We start from the raw sequence: 15,895 nt of genomic DNA on the forward strand, positions 1-15,895 counted from the left end.
TTGACTTTTTAAAGTCTTTTGCAGAGGTTTCTGTTCTACAAGTGCGTAAGAGTCCTAAGACTTGAAGGCCTTGGCTTTATAATGAACCCTCTTAATTTACAGCTTACCTGGCGATTTATTTTTTTGCACCAAATAAGTGTACTGGCAATCTCTGTCCTAGTGGCTACGGGGGTGCCACCATTACAGAACTTGCAAGTTGGCTTAAGCTACACAGCAGCCAGACACCACCTTTTCCCATGTTTTCCACTGGAAACAAAGTAACTTCATGTTAAATGTGAAAGTTTTTCTAATACTTGGATGGAAAGTGGCATGCAGGATACTGTTGTGTTACTTCTTTAAAATTGCGGTCTAAGAGAATTGCACTTTATTTCTTTAAAATTACATTAATCTTGCTGCTGTTACAGTCTATTAATTTCGTCAGTAGTAAAATTGAGTCTGATTCGGGCTTTCAGCATTGCTGTGTCATTCCTAGGCTTTGGTGAAGAGAACTCCCAGCAGTGGTATGAGCTCTACCATGAAAGAATCTGCCTTCCAGAGCGAGCCCAGAGTGCCCGAGAGTGTCATTCGGCATGCAAGCACCTCTCCTGCAGAGAAAGCCAAGGTCACCATCAGTGAGGGGAAGGGCCCTGACGAAGAAAAACCCAAGAAGAGCAGCCTGTGTAGAAATGTTGAGGGCTGTCGAGAAGAATTGCAGTCCCAGGTATAATTATCAGCTAGCTGTTAAAAGAAGATGGTTTATGCTGAGGATCTTAGGCAGGACTGTGTTGGTTATCAGCCAAGTTGCGTGACTTTTATGCTGCTCTTTATAATAAGATGGATCATAAAAGTGGTGTCAGGCTTTAAAAACCGGTTGACATGCAACTCTTGTGAAGACTCCCAGCAGGAGCATCTTGTGCCTCACTTGCTTTTTCTGTTTCTTGTAGGCCAACTTCTCCTTTGCACCTTTGGTGCTGGAGATGCTGAATTTCCTGATGGATGCCATTCAGATAAACTTCCAGCAAGCTTCAGCCATGGGGAGCAGCAGCCGTGCACAGCAAGCTCTCAATGAGCTGCATACTTTGGACAAGTCAGTAGAAATGACCGATCAGTTGATGGTACGGTATTAAAGGAATGATTAGATCTATGGGTAGGTGGGATCACTTTGAAACAGAAAAACTTCAGTGATACGCTTTTATATGCTTTTATTACCGACTCAGGTCCCAACTCTTGGCTCTCAAGAAGGTGCTTTTGAGAACGTCCGCATGAACTACAGTGGCGACCAGGGCCAGACGATCCGGCAGCTGATCAGTGCTCACGTGCTGAGGCGGGTGGCGATGTGTGTGCTGTCGTCCCCGCATGGACGTCGGCAGCACCTGGCTGTGAGTCATGAGAAGGGCAAGGTGAGTTCTCTTAAATCTGTAGAGAACGTTGGATTGTAAAAGAAAATGAAACAGCCTTAGAGCACTGAACAACAAGCAGAATATTACTTGTTCTGCCTGTCTTGAGGCCTGGATCTTCTGTAAGGTATTGCATAGCTTAGAAAAAACTCTCATTCTTCAGAGAAAAGAGTTCTTGCAGCAGAAACAGTGAAAACTGTGGGGACACTGTCACAGAGCTGAAATCAAAAGGGCTTTTTCCACTCAGTTGAAAAGTTGGGTAACTAAGTTTATTTTGTTCTGCAGATTACAGTCCTTCAGCTCTCAGCATTGCTCAAACAAGCAGACTCCAGCAAAAGAAAATTGACCCTTACTCGCCTTGCGTCTGCACCCGTTCCGTTTACTGTACTGAGCCTAACTGGAAATCCCTGCAAGGAGGACTACCTAGCTGTGTGTGGACTGAAAGTAAGTGCCTGAGGAACCCTTTTCTAGTCAGTTGGAAACATCAGCTCAAACCCAGCTGTATTTCTTTCCTCTGCGGAGCCAGCACATAGCTGGCTCCAAAGGTGTGTCACTAATTTTAGCTCATGGATCACTTTCCTACTAGATCTGTGAAGTAAAAGAGGCCGTACTTATATGAATAATATAATAAATGAGACTGCCTCACATAAAATATTTCTTATTTTATTTGGGCCAATTTTACTTTAAGACAGGAGTCAAGGTTTAGTCATGTGAAACTTAGTGCATTAGAACTAGTCTGTAACAACTACTGTTTTGTAGCAATGCTGCCTCTTTTTTGTATTTTCCCAAATTTAGATTCAGCTTTCACAGTGCAGAATCCACAAATCTATTATTTAGCTAAGAAACAGCTGGACTGTGTGTAGTTTGTGTTTGGGTTTCGTTGGTTTTTTTCCTTTACAAACTTCCATTTCATTCATCTTAGATGTAGGAATTTTAGATTCTTACTCTATGAATCATTATTGGCACCAAGAGGAGTGCTGGCTTGAAAAGTTTATAAACATTGTGTTCTGATACTTGACCAATTTTTTTCATTACTCCAGGATTGCCACGTGTTGACATTCAGCAGCTCTGGATCAGTCTCTGATCATTTGGTACTTCATCCCCAACTAGCCACTGGAAACTTCATCATTAAAGCTGTGTGGCTGCCAGGATCTCAAACAGAGCTTGCTATTGTGACTGCAGACTTCGTGAAGGTATGTTTGATCATAAGCTATTGATGAGAAGTGGTTGTCTTCTTTCAGACATTAGATGCTGGATCTTTGCGGAGTTCCATGCAGAAGAATGTGATAATATTCTTCATTATTCTTCAAATAAATTGGAAGTAGAAATTTTTGGTGTTTGGCTTCTGTTACCATAAGAAAAAGCAAAACCAAAGAACCACAAGTACAAAAAAATGAACTATAACATCTCATAGGCATTCCCCTGTCTCAACTTTTGTCCATTTGCACTGTTTTGTATCGTAGTCATTAACTATGTTCTTGATTCTTCCCACAGATTTACGATCTCTCTGTAGATGCCTTGAGTCCAACTTTCTATTTCCTTCTACCAAGTTCCAAAATCAGGGATGTCACTTTCCTTTTTAATGAAGAGGGGAAGAACATAATAGTGATCATGTCCTCCGCTGGGTACATCTATACGCAGCTCATGGAAGAGGCGAGCAGTGCCCAGCATGGACCGTTCTATGTCACTAACGTGCTTGAAGTCAATCATGAGGACCTAAAGGTACTGGTGACTTCCCTTTCTTTTAGTATGGGCTGGGCTGCAGTGGCTTTCTCTCTTTTGTTTGTGCCTTACGTTTGAAGGCAGAAGTTTCCTTTTTTCTTTTTTTTTTTTTTCTTTTAAGCCCCCTTGTCTAGGATCAATGAGCTTGCCGTTCCCCTAAAGAGAGAAATATCCTTGCAGTGAAAGGGGGTGGAGTTGAAAATTCAACTCCATGATCCTTTCATCTAGAAAATGGAGCATGTTTTCCATGGCTGGCTCTGAAGTCACGCCCAGCAGGGAGATGGCTTCAGAGCAGTGCTGTTCTCTGAGCGAGGCGCTCCAAAGGTGCAGTAACCAAGATGGATAAAGTTACTGACCATTGCTGGAGCTGCAAAGGTGGAGTGAGCCTTTGTTTCTGGTCAACAGCAGCTCTGTTGGGGTGACTTCTAAAATCTGTCCACATTTCACTCCGTGCTTTTACCCCATCCTGCTCCAAAACAGGGGAAGAGATGAGAAGAGGGCCCTCAGGAAAGCTCTTTTATAAGCTGGGAGCATGGGGAGCGCTCCATGTGAGATTGTCATACAACATTTAAACACGCAGATGTGGTAGCTGAGGGCGCTACCTACAGCCTACGGGTATGCAATCTCAGTATCCCCTTCAAAAGCCTTTGAAGTATCTGATGGATGAGTTCACCAAGAAGTTGAGCTTAGAAAATTGTCATTTAGGGCTGTGTTCTCTCACTAGTGGGGAGGGGTCAGGGGAGAGGCTTTTGGAATAATTCCATTGTGAGAAATGTAAAAGGCCTGACAGAGTGTTTTGGAGGATGTGTGTTTATCTTCAATGTCGTTGTTTCTCTCTGATCCTACAGGACAGTAATGGCCAGGTAGCAGGAGGTGGTGTGTCGGTGTATTACTCCCATGTGCTACAGATGTTGTTCTTCAGTTACTGCCAAGGCAAATCCTTTGCAGCCACCATCAGCCGGGCCAATCTGGAAGTGCAGCGGCTATTCCCAATTAACATAAAGAGGTGAGGCTTGTGTGGAAAGCTCCCCTGAAGTTTTAATTTCTGTTTATTATTAATAAATATTACTCATTATTCTTAGTGTCCCAGCTCTGAATGGCCAAAGCTTGTGGTGAAGATCCCCTTTTTGACCCATGATTTCTTGCTACTTTTCATGTTGCTTCTGCCCTAATTGCAGAATGATTTGAAACCAAAGCTGGCTGTTTTGGCAGCAGGGTGCGTATTCGTTTTTTCTTCCCACTAGGCTTTCACAGCAGAAAGGTGGCTTGAGAGCATCCTTGCTGCACAGTGCAGAGCTGCTACTGGTGCAGCAGCTGGAACCGATGGGATTACCCACCCTCATGGAGGCTGCAGAACAGGGAGCCTTTGTTTCCTTTCAGCACCAGTACTGCAGTGGACCTTGTGTATTGTGCATATTAAGGCTTATTTTCAGGCTCCTTTGAGGGAAGCCAATCTCTTATGCTATGAATGTGGCAAGAAAAAAGCTGTTCTGTCATCTGTTCTGACAACCAGAGCTAGGCTTTTAGGCCACAGACTCTTCGCTAGCCTGACACAAAGTCACTGTCGCGAGCAGGCTCTGTGGGAGGGTCAGGTTCCAAGAGCTCCCTAGCCCCAGCTGAGTTTGGCTTTGGCTTTTTGCAGCTTTATTTTTTTCCAGCGAGCAGAGTCACACAGATTCTCCTGCACTGGCGTTTGCTTAGTGCCACTGGGTGTGTTGAAATATGGAACTCTGTGTCTGTTCAGATAAAAAGATAGCTGAAAGCCAGTTTAAAATGACTTCCTCAGTTTTGGGCATAAAATGTTACTAAGTGTCTTTCTCTGAGTTTTCAGGGTAGAGATCAGGGCATGCTCGTGCCTTCTGCCCACTGAAGTGACCGTCTCAGGTTTTTCACCTATAAACTGGGCACTGATGTTCCTGGCTGTTCATTAATGCAGTGTTTTGAATTCCTGCTTAGGACGAAGCTTTAACTGATTCAAATGGTGATGGATTTTGTGTGTTTTCACTTGTTGCTGCTCAACTTAATGTCATTCTGCCCTTCGTTTCTTGCAGTTCAAACGGTGGGAGTAAGACTTCACCAGCACTGTGTCAGTGGTCTGAAGTGATGAACCATCCTGGCTTGGTGTGCTGTGTTCAACAAACCACAGGTGTCCCACTGGTGGTGATGGTGAAGCCAGACACCTTTCTCATCCAGGAAATTAAAACCTTGCCAGCCAAAGCAAAGGTTAGTCCTAGTTTCCTGTGGTTTTGGCCCTTTGAATGTGGTTTCTTGTTGTTCCATCGACAAGATCTCTAGTCTTTGCAACTTTTCTAATGCAAAGAGTTTGTTTCTTCAAGCAGCAGTTGCCAGGTCCTTTCCTTGACCTGCATTGTTCGCCTTTCCAGATTCAGGACATGGTGGCCATCCGTCACACAGCCTGCAATGAGCAGCAGAGGACCACTATGATCCTCCTGTGTGAAGATGGCAGCCTGAGGATCTACATGGCCAACGTAGAGAATACCTCCTACTGGCTCCAGCCCTCTCTCCAGCCTAGCAGCGTCATCAGCATCATGAAGCCAGTTCGCAAGCGCAAGGCAGCTGCTATTAGTAAGGGAGTTCTCATACATACCTTGTGTGAGGCAGCTGTGGCAAATGTAGATGCAAAGATTGATCAACATCACGTAGATACTTAAGGTGTTCCACTTCTGACAATTACTGGTTAACCTCAGGGCTAAGTACTGGCTAAGTCTGGGTAAAATGTTTCCATAGATGTATATAAAAATGCAGAGCTATCTGGCTCGTGTGGGCGTTTCCAAAGGAGACAAGCTCATTCTGCAGCTTTTTTTAACATAGCTCTGCCTGTTTAGAATGTATTTTGTTAAAAACTAGTCTCTTCCCTTTTAGCAACTCGCACATCCAGCCAAGTGAACTTCCCCATTGACTTCTTTGAACACAACCAGCAACTCACAGATGTAGAGTTTGGAGGCAATGACCTGCTGCAGGTTTACAATGCTCAGCAGATAAAGCACCGGCTCAATTCCACTGGCATGTATGTGGCCAACACAAAGGTAAATGGGGCAATTTGGGGATTCTGTTGGGCTTCTAGGTGATGCTGTTGTCCAAATTGATAGCATGCCTTTTCTTAGAAGTCTGTGTTGTTCAGATGACCCTGTACAAATCCCATGATACTGTTAGATAAATAGTGGAGGCGCCTGTATACAGGCTTCAGATTCTTAGCCTAGGATTGAATTTTTGACTTCACCTTTCTGAGCTGTGATTTGTCTTCTACAGCCTGGGGGTTTCACCATTGAAGTGACAAACAATAACAGCACGATGGTGATGACAGGCATGCGGATCCAGATTGGCACACAAGCGATAGAGAGAGCGCCCTCATACTTGGAGATCTTTGGCCGCACCATGCAGCTGAATATGACCAGGGCTCGTTGGTTTGACTTCCCTTTCACTCGGGAGGAAGCCTTGCAGGCTGACAAAAAACTAACCATCTTCAGTAAGTCTTCGTTAATTGTTTGCTTTGACTACCTGTTGGTTTTGCTTGGGTGCGTTGAAGCTACTGTGCTTTGCCTCGTAGTAGGGAGGGTTTCCACAAGCTGTTTGTTTGACCTGACTACAGAAACAGTTCAAGGGGTGGATCCTGAACAATTAACAACTTTATTTATGGCCCAGTTTCTAGCTGCAGTGGATGAATGTGCAACAGTTCCGCTCAACTCAATAATTTTGTGTTGAGGCAATAAAGAAAGAAAGTTGCCTTGCAAAGGAGATTAAACTGTCATAGCAACTGTATATTAATGACGCAGCCTAATTGCTATCCTGACCTTATGAGGCTATGCTTGTTTGTATTCAAAAGAAACTGTTTTGTTAGTTTTTGAGAAATTCCTCTCATCACTGCAGTTGGGGCTTCTGTGGATCCTGCTGGAGTCACGATGATGGATTCCATAAAAATTTATGGCAAAACCAAAGAGCAGTTTGGATGGCCTGATGAGCCCCCCGAGGATTTCCCATCTGCTTCAGTGAGCAATGTTTGTCCCCCAAACCTGAATCAAGGGAATGGCACTGGAGACACGGAGTCAGCTACCCCTGCTGCTGCCAGTGGGACCGTCCTGGAGAGGTATTTCTGCAGTCTTCCTTTTATTTCTCCCTGAAAATGGGTAGTTGCTCTAGAGGGGACTTAGGTACACTTGTGTGGCTTTCTCGGGACCGTCCTGGAGAGGTATTTCTCAGTCTTCCTTTTATTTCTCCTTGAAAATGGGTAGTTGCTGTAGAGGGGACTTAGGTACACTTGTGTGGCTTTCTTAACTGGGAGAACTTAAGGGAGTTAGTGAGTTGTTCTCATGTACAAACGACAACTGAAAAGTCAATTATTTTCTGAGGAGTGCTCTGTGCTCACTCTTGATTTATCTGATGGAGTAGATGGATAGATCTGTGTGCATGCTTCATGTTGCTAAGTTCATTTGTTAAAGCAGTCTTGAAGAGCTAAAAGAGATTTCTGCCGCCTTGGTGCATTTTCTCATTTCAAGCCAGCCCTTTTTCATTCTCTAGAGCTCACAAAGGTTAAGCGTCTCTGAAGTTAAGTTTGGTTTTGAGGAGGATTTTGTGTGTGACCTTGCTTTAGGCGAGTGGTTCCCACCAACTTAAGCTGTAGCTCATGTGTCTCAGGTTTAACTACTGTGGTGGAGAAAGCCACATTCCTCCCCCAAGGTCCATTCCCCCACCCCTCCCCCCCAATATCCCTATTGAGAGTCAAACCACAAGGGTGAGCTGGGCATGTATTTAGCAGAAGAGAGAGAACTTTTTTTTTTTAATATACCCAACCTGTGTTCTTTCCCTGAGCTTATACAGTCTGTGCCATAAGGGTTGAAGAAAGCCTGGCAAGCTAGCAAGGATAGGAGGGAAACAGATCAGAGAGGAACTAGCACTGCTAAAAAATGAGCATTTTAAGGGATACGCTGCTTGACTGTGAGTAAATGGTGGTTCATTTTGTCTTACTGAAATTCTCAGGTAAAGGTTCAGGGCTTGAAGTGGCAGTTATGTCCAGCCAAAGAACCTGTTTGGCCATCTTTTAATATTTTGTCTAATGGTTCATGGGATTTTTTTTCCTGTGCTTAATTTCTCTTTTCTTCCCTCCTCTGCTGTGACATCTCCACAAGATGTCCCTCTCTACACAGACATGCGTTCTGGTTTCCCAAAGCAGTGGGATTATATTCTAAAAACTCAGAATCAAAAAAATTATTCTTTTTATTTTTACTTACGTGTTAGAGAATGTAGCATGGTTACCTTATAAAGGGCCTCTTGAGTAGGAACAACTAATGGCAGGCAAGAGGCAGCTTTCCTAGCAGAAGTTTGGTGTCTGTATTTCAAATTTAGCCTTCAGTGGTGCTTTAAGCAATGTGCTTGGTTTCTCTGTGCTAGGTGGCCTGGATCTCCTTTATTTGTGTTGCTACTAGGCAAGTGTCTGCTGCCCAGATAGAAAGAACCATGCTTAGGTTTACTGTATATAGCGCTCTGCCGGCTTCCTGATTTCCCCATTTAATTTGCCTTTTGCTTAGAATGTGTTCTAGGGAGTTTTTCTGTGAGCTTTACACATTTTATTTTTTTTTTTTTCCCTTTTTCTTTGCTCCCCCAAAGTTCTGAAACTGAGTCCCTAACCACCCTGGACCGGTTAGTATACCATCCTTTTCTCTGCACGAATGAGTGTGTGTCAGAGAGACAGAAGACATGATGTGGCTTTTGTTGACTGTTCTTTTGTTTTCCAAGTGACATTTGCTTCTTTACATTCTTGGTCATTGCATGGCAGATGGTTTAGTGAAATGTAAAGATGAGGTGGTTTGCAGATTTTTGCTGTATACAGCATAACTGTTGCTTGTTTGACAGACTCCTCTTTTTGCTTTGTTCCCTTCCTTGCGTCTTTTTATCCCACTTATATTCCCCTACTAGTGTTATGGAGGGTGGCTGCAGGTAGGGGAATGTAATGTTACCTGTCACCACCAGACCAGACAATTGTTGTTTCTACCTTGTATCCAATCCTACACTGTTATTTCTCCCCTTAATGCTGTCTCTTCCCTCCTTTTTCCTGTATTCTTGCACTGCCCCTTCTGGTGTGTCAGATGGCATTTCAGGTAGTTCTACTGCGAGGCATGAAGTGGTGCTGCACGGGAGATTCAGCACTTTGCCACAAGTTGTAAATAAGTTTTTCCCTTGGGGCAAGTATTTTACTAGCCTGCTGTACCACTGTCAAAAGTTGGGACTTCAGCATCTCTCACTTGGGTCATACCCAGTGCTCCAAGTTAATTTTCCTCCAGAATATTTTGCGCTGGAACTCCAAATTGGAAAGAGCAACCTGTGTGAAAATAGCAAGCGAGTAGAATCTTGCTCCCTTAGAAAAGTCGGTTACGCTTTTTCCCATGTGTCGTACCAACCCTTGATCTGCAGTCATATGTACGTCTGTGGGCCATGGTGAATTGGTACTGTCAAGACAATCCAAGTTATCCCTGCTGCAGGCTGTGTAAGGAAATGTTTTATCCTCTTTGGTAGAGAAAAGCCCCTGTCTTTCAGCTGTGGATTATTAAAGCAGTCCTAAGTTTGTCTGTGAGCGTGAGCCAGGTTTAACTCTGGTCTGTAACACAATGAAATGATATGCATGGTGCCTGTGGCAGGTTTTATCATGCTTTGATTTTGTACTTGGCATTCGTTAGCTGTCTCTGAGCTACTCATGACTGTAGCCTGCATAAAGCAAAGTGCTAAGGAGAGAGAAGGGTTGCTGTACTCAAGCCTGCTTTCCTTTTCTCCCTTCAGGCTAGTAGTGAGTTCTTTAGAAGCGCTGGAAAGCTGCTTTGCTGTAGGACCAGTCAACGAGAAGGCAAGTAACTTTCTGAATACATTCTTGAGCTTTTAGAGATGGGGGAGGAGGGGCAAGATCAGCAGCACCTCCTGCAGCCCTGGGGGCCTGATACGGAAGAGAGCCGCATCCGTTTTGCTCAGAGCACTGATCTGAAAGTTGACTTAGCGAAAAGCATTTGAAACTAGTTTAGAATGACAATTGGCATTTGCATTTATCGCTGGTGGGATTTTTGTGCTGTAGAGTGACCTCGTTTACAAAAACAGCAGAGTAGAAGCCCATAAATCTCAAAAGGACTTTTCTTGTATAGACATGGGAAATGTTCTCTAAATGTCAAATAATAAATTGAGGCGGCTATCAAAACTATATTGAAGGAAGGCAGAAACTTGTATGCACAATGCAAGGAAGGAAGGGTGCTGCAGGTACGCTGAGAAATCGGACTCGTGTCATTTCAATGGTACATATACTGAAGAATGGTTTTTGTCTGTTCTTGGGAGCAGGAGAAGAACAAAGTGGCAGCTCAGGAACTGGCTACTATGCTGCTGTCCATGCCAGCTCCTTCCAGTGTCCAGCAGCAAACCAAGAGCCTCTTGGCTAGCTTGCACACCAGCCGTTCAGCCTACCATAACCACAAGGTAACATGGTGCAAGGTTTTCAATGTCTCCTGTAACTTGCCAGTCTATGGTTGAGGTGCAGCACGCCCCTAGAAAGCCCTTCCTCCATGCAGTGTAAACCTGCTGGCTAATTTTCCTTTAGCTCCTGCTGCCTGCTTGGCCGGCTTTTGTGTTTCACCAGAACTTCACTACTTAAAACACTTTTTGATGAGGAAAAAATGTCAGTTAATCTAGAGAAATCAGGATCTCTAAACACCTGAAGTTTGTTTGCAAACTGTTTAGCTCTGGTTTCCATTTCCACAGGCATCTGGCTTAGGGTGATAGGAAAATATTAGGGTAAGTAGTGGTCTGTGTGCTAACATAATTGCAGTAAATGCACAGGTGTCTGTAGATAGCCTTTGCTAACCACTTGAATGGGTATGTTTATACACTGCTCTTTCCATCCGCATTAAAGCCTGAGGGGAAGAAAATGTGAAAATCCATTCTCAAGCCAGATTTCTTCTGTTACAGGATGACTTTTTAATATTAGTTGTCCTTCTTAGATGACATTAGCCAAAAGTTAAAGCAGCAAGTGCCAGATTTCCCCAGGATCTGTCCTGCGGTTGTATTTCAATTGCCTGTTGTGCTGCTGTCTGTTGTTTTTCTTTGCCTATGTTATCTTTCACTTTACAGGATCAAGCATTGTTAAGTAAAGCCATTCAGTATTTGAGTTCCTCAACCAAAGAAGGAAAGGACCTTGATCCTGAAGTGTTTCAGAGGCTGGTCATCACTGCTCGATCCATTGCTATTATGAGACCCAACAATCTGGTCCATTATACGGAATCAAAGCTGCCACAGTTGGAAACAGGTAGAGAAGTCTGGATTTTTCTTCACCTCTCTCTTGTGATAACTGAATGTGTATTGGGTTATCTGGTTCGGTGTGATAGGGATTGTGTTTGACACGTTTGTTAGGCGTGCGATAGTCCTTGTAACGAGGGCATTGGAGCCTCTAACAAAAGCCGTTTCAAGTAAACTTGCTGTTGCCCTGCTTGTTAATGTTTTCCCCTGTACATATCTGACAACTCTTTTTTTAATCTGTACAGAGAATGAAGAAGGTCAGGAGGCCCAGAAACATGCTGAAGGAGATGGCTGCACGTTTATTACCCAGCTGGTCAACCACTTCTGGAAGCTACATGCATCAAAACCCAAAAATGCCTTCCTTGCCCCTGCCTGCTTGCCAGGTGTGCTAGCTCTTCTTTTGCTGTTGTAAAGCTTGTGTATTTTGAAGGAGCCTATGTTAAGCTTGTAAACAGAGAAAATTACTTGTTCCAAGCTAGGCTTAAGGTGTTAATGATGCAATGAGTGCTTTCGAAGGTATATCTGCTCTAATGCTTTTGTTCAAAAGGACGTGTATTGTGCTAGTAAAAGCGGACTGATGACTGATTTATTCACATTTGACTTCACGGATGGTGTTAGAGGATATTCAGTGGTGCTGGTGTATGGCAGTATTCCATTAGGCAGACAAGACTGGTGTGTAAGCTCATTTTGGATTGAAACTTCAGTATATTTGTGGTGCTAACACTGTGCTTTGAAGTCTACAAACAAAAGATGCTTCCTGCAGCATCTCACTCTGTGCTGAAATGGGAAGATAGTTGATTACAGTCCTACTTTTATTCCTCCTTAGGTCTCACTCACGTTGAAGCCACAGTCAATGCTTTGGTGGATATTATCCATGGATACTGCACATGTGAACTAGATTGTATCCATACAGCATCCAAGATCTACATGCAGATGTTACTTTGCCCGGTATGTAATCTTGCTCTGCTCCGCATCAGCCTATGACACTGGTGATATGAAGAGAATTAAATATAGGTAGAATGGTAATACATAGTACAGATACAAAAGAGAGTCATGCAGCCAAAAACATAGAGCCAGAAGTGAATGAAGGAGGAATTTCTCTCCTTGTATTTTAGTAATGTTTGTGATGCGCTGCATGTGGAACAGTAGGTATTGCTTTATTGCTGGGGGAAACGGGGATTTTGGAAGTTGGGCAGTGACATATATCTTACATGAATCATAACCAACAGAGAGTTGTAAGTGTATTTTTAGCCATCTTTCCAAATACTGTGAATAAGCACTTAAAGCTCAAGAAATTTGATGATTAACTATTAACCCTCTAGGATCCTGCAGTGAGCTTTTCTTGCAAACAAGCTTTGATCAGAGTGCTGAGACCACGCAACAAGCGGAGGCACGTCACCTTGCCATCCTCCCCTCGGAGCAATACTCCTATGGGTATGCAAGCTCCATTCATCTTTGCCTTTCAGTGAGCATGACCTGCTTTATTTGTCAGAAAAGACGAGAAAATAGTCTTTTAAATAGGACAAACCCCAGTCTTTTTCCTTTCTTTTCTCTCTCTTGACCCCTAAACCTCCTTTTTAAAAAAAAATAAATTCACCTGTTCTTTGATGTTCTTGGATTGAAAGAGGAGATCTCCCTGAGATACTCCCATTTCAGTGTTAAGGAAATCTGTTTTATCTATGGGGTAGTAATCCAGACCGCCCTAGTATTTCTGTGCATGTTTTCAAGTCCTTATAAATCAGTTATAAAGATGTGTGCAGACCAAAATTAGGGTATCAGATCTTCATCCAAGGGATACTTCTTTAGCATTGACATGAATTGTAGTTGTCGTGGAATCTGTTACTGACTGGGGGTAAACTGAGGACAGCTTAGATTTTTCTCCAGCATTAATTGCCTTGTTCATGGTGATGTGAGGAAAGAGCGCATTTGTGAATTAATCCTTTGTAACTCAGGAGATAAGGATGATGATGATGATGACGATGCAGAAGACAAGCTGCAGAGTTCTGGGATAGCAAATGGCGAGCATATCCGACAAGAAAGCCAGGAGCAAAGTGAAGTTGATCACGGGGATTTTGAGATGGTGGTAAGTCCAGAGTGCTTCTCTTTGGAGCCTGTTAAGTATGTTAGGTACTTGAGTTTAATTTAGTTATGATGACTCAGTTTGTAGCGCTCCATTAGCTGGTGGTGGTTTGGTGAAAGCTCTCACTGTGTTTCCCCTCCGTAGTCTGAATCTATGGTTCTGGAGACTTCTGAAAATGTGAATAATGGGAACCCGTCTCCCCTGGAGGCTCTTCTGGCTGGAGCAGAGGGATTCCCTCCCATGTTGGATATTCCTCCAGATGCAGATGATGAAACAATGGTGGAATTGGCTATTGCCCTGAGCCTGCAACAAGACCAGCAAGGTAAGATGTAGGCTTTATTGGCAGTCAAAAAGGTAAGTGGAATATAAGGCAACTGGGAGGGAAACAGAGCAGAAGCTGTTGGTGTCACCACCAACAAAGCAAGGACAGTAGAACTATGAAATGTGTAGAGAAGGCCAGAGTTAACATAATTCTCTCATAGAAAGACACTCATAATTCATTTTCTTCTTGCAGGGAGCAGCAGTAGTGCACTTGGACTTCAGAGCTTAGGACTGTCTGGCCAAGCACCCAGTTCTTCTTCTCTTGATGCCGGAACACTGTCAGATACAACAGCATCAGGTAACTGTTCACTGTGAGGAATCAAGCTTTTTTGATTTTGACCTAAATAATGACTTAAAATTTGTTTGTAAATACAGTTGTGAAGAACCAGTTATTACTATTAGTTTCATGTATTTTTTGATAGCGTGTTTATGACCTTTTCCTGCTTTGATGGACTTTTGTTGTCAGCTTCTGCGGAAGTTATTTCCTCTTAAAATAAAGCAGACAAAATAAACCATATACTGTATTTCCTTTGCATTTATAAACAACAGACATTGTTCTTCAAATAACTTGTATAATCATCTATTTGATGAGAAGGTTTCCTTCTCAGAGTATCTCCCTTCCACTGCTTTTAGCAAACTTAAATGTAGTGATGAACACTTCTAAATTCCCTTTTGATTTCTAATTGAAAACTGACACAAAACCCAAAGAAAATATTTGTGGTTTTTCTTTTGTAACATGTGCTTCTTTTGAAGTTCTACCAAGACAGTGTTTTTACTTGTAACAGCTCTCTTTATTCTCTTAGCTCCAGCGTCTGATGATGAAGGCAGCACAGCTGCAACAGATGGCTCAACTCTTCGGACTTCACCTGCAGACCATGGTGGGAGCGTGGGCTCTGAGAGCGGTGGCAGCGCCGTGGACTCCGTAGCTGGTGAGCACAGTGGTAAGTATCTCCTGCTGTGCCAGTGTCTGTACGTCTGTTTTCTGCTGTGATAGCACTTTACAAGAGTGGGAGGGGGTGGGTGATCCCTGGCAAAGAAGAAATCTCAGTTCCGAATAGATGGTGCCGTGCATCATTTTATGGTTACTGCCAAAGTGCTGTGCACGCTGAATATTTGCTCGCTTTTTGTAGTTTTCCGAAAGTGTGGAACCTGCAGTAGTTTCTGCTGGCCTGTAATAAAACAATGCAGTAGCCTAGAGCAAGACTGAAAGAATTCACTATGCTGCTGGATAAGTTTGGATGGGATAAAATTAATTTCTTTTTTGCTTGGGACTGATACCCAGTCACTGACTTTTCTTAAAAAGCTTTGTCCACACCACCCATCCTGTATATAACACGCCTCTTCTGACTCAGTTTAAATTACTGCTGTGGAACCAATTCAATTTGGGCCGCAAAGATGAGACTGGCAAACAAAAGAACACTGGGGGTGTTAAGTTGCATGTGTAGAAATTACTCTCCTAGCTTTATGAAGATAACCAAAGACACCATTTCCTTAGAACTGTAATTCCAAAGGACAGTTCAGCTGTGTTGGTTGCTATGAAGCAGGCAAGAAGCATGTTCAATTGTGCTGACATTGTCTTTCCCTTTTTTGCTTTTCCAGTGTCTGGCCGCAGTAGTGCCTATGGGGACACGACAGCTGAGGGCCACCCTGCTGGACCAGGCAGCGTCAGCTCAAGCACAGGCGCAATCAGCACTACCACAGGCCAGCAAGAGGGAGATGGTTCAGAAGGGGAAGGGGAGGCTGAGGGAGACGTCCACACCAGCAACAGGCAAGGGGCTTGGTTTTCCTCTTCAAGAATAGCCCATCTGGTCTGCAGCATCATTATTTATTGAGGAGTGGACTGTAGGTGCTGAGACTCATGGAGTATGATTTGTGACTCGGTTGGATAGTAAAAACTGAAAGTCAGAAACAGAATAGAGCAAACTATGCCATTGGAAAATGCCTCCCTCTCTGCATTCGCCACGTGGCATGTTACACATACCTTATGTGTGTCCCACAAAACTGCTGCCTGTACAAAGCAATGAAAAAATCCTGCATGAGTCTATTAAACAGAGGAGTCGCTAAAATCTACAGCTTGGGAGCTTGTGAAATTCAGTGTTAGGAAAAAAGCGTG

The 15,895-nt window shown here is 43.5% G+C and overlaps 1 protein-coding gene across 1 annotated transcript in view; it reads left to right on the forward strand.

The window, feature by feature from the left end:
• UBR4 (ubiquitin protein ligase E3 component n-recognin 4) overlaps positions 1-15,895 on the forward strand; it is a 77,791-nt gene that overhangs the window by 21,940 nt on the left and 39,956 nt on the right. Inside the window, exons 39-62 of the mRNA XM_035901868.1 lie at positions 473-700; positions 924-1,094; positions 1,197-1,379; positions 1,662-1,820; positions 2,417-2,569; positions 2,871-3,098; positions 3,947-4,104; positions 5,150-5,321; positions 5,483-5,684; positions 5,982-6,145; positions 6,369-6,585; positions 6,987-7,203; positions 8,721-8,753; positions 9,888-9,951; positions 10,431-10,565; positions 11,217-11,391; positions 11,627-11,764; positions 12,208-12,329; positions 12,704-12,815; positions 13,334-13,464; positions 13,606-13,783; positions 13,976-14,080; positions 14,568-14,723; positions 15,382-15,550. Coding sequence (XP_035757761.1) covers positions 473-700; positions 924-1,094; positions 1,197-1,379; positions 1,662-1,820; positions 2,417-2,569; positions 2,871-3,098; positions 3,947-4,104; positions 5,150-5,321; positions 5,483-5,684; positions 5,982-6,145; positions 6,369-6,585; positions 6,987-7,203; positions 8,721-8,753; positions 9,888-9,951; positions 10,431-10,565; positions 11,217-11,391; positions 11,627-11,764; positions 12,208-12,329; positions 12,704-12,815; positions 13,334-13,464; positions 13,606-13,783; positions 13,976-14,080; positions 14,568-14,723; positions 15,382-15,550 — 3,770 coding nt within the window. The remainder of the gene's footprint in view (positions 1-472; positions 701-923; positions 1,095-1,196; positions 1,380-1,661; positions 1,821-2,416; positions 2,570-2,870; positions 3,099-3,946; positions 4,105-5,149; positions 5,322-5,482; positions 5,685-5,981; positions 6,146-6,368; positions 6,586-6,986; positions 7,204-8,720; positions 8,754-9,887; positions 9,952-10,430; positions 10,566-11,216; positions 11,392-11,626; positions 11,765-12,207; positions 12,330-12,703; positions 12,816-13,333; positions 13,465-13,605; positions 13,784-13,975; positions 14,081-14,567; positions 14,724-15,381; positions 15,551-15,895) is intronic.

Source organism: Egretta garzetta, unplaced genomic scaffold, assembly GCF_000687185.1.
Source record: "Egretta garzetta isolate BGI_Z169 unplaced genomic scaffold, ASM68718v1 scaffold69, whole genome shotgun sequence".
NCBI lineage: Eukaryota > Metazoa > Chordata > Aves > Pelecaniformes > Ardeidae > Egretta > Egretta garzetta.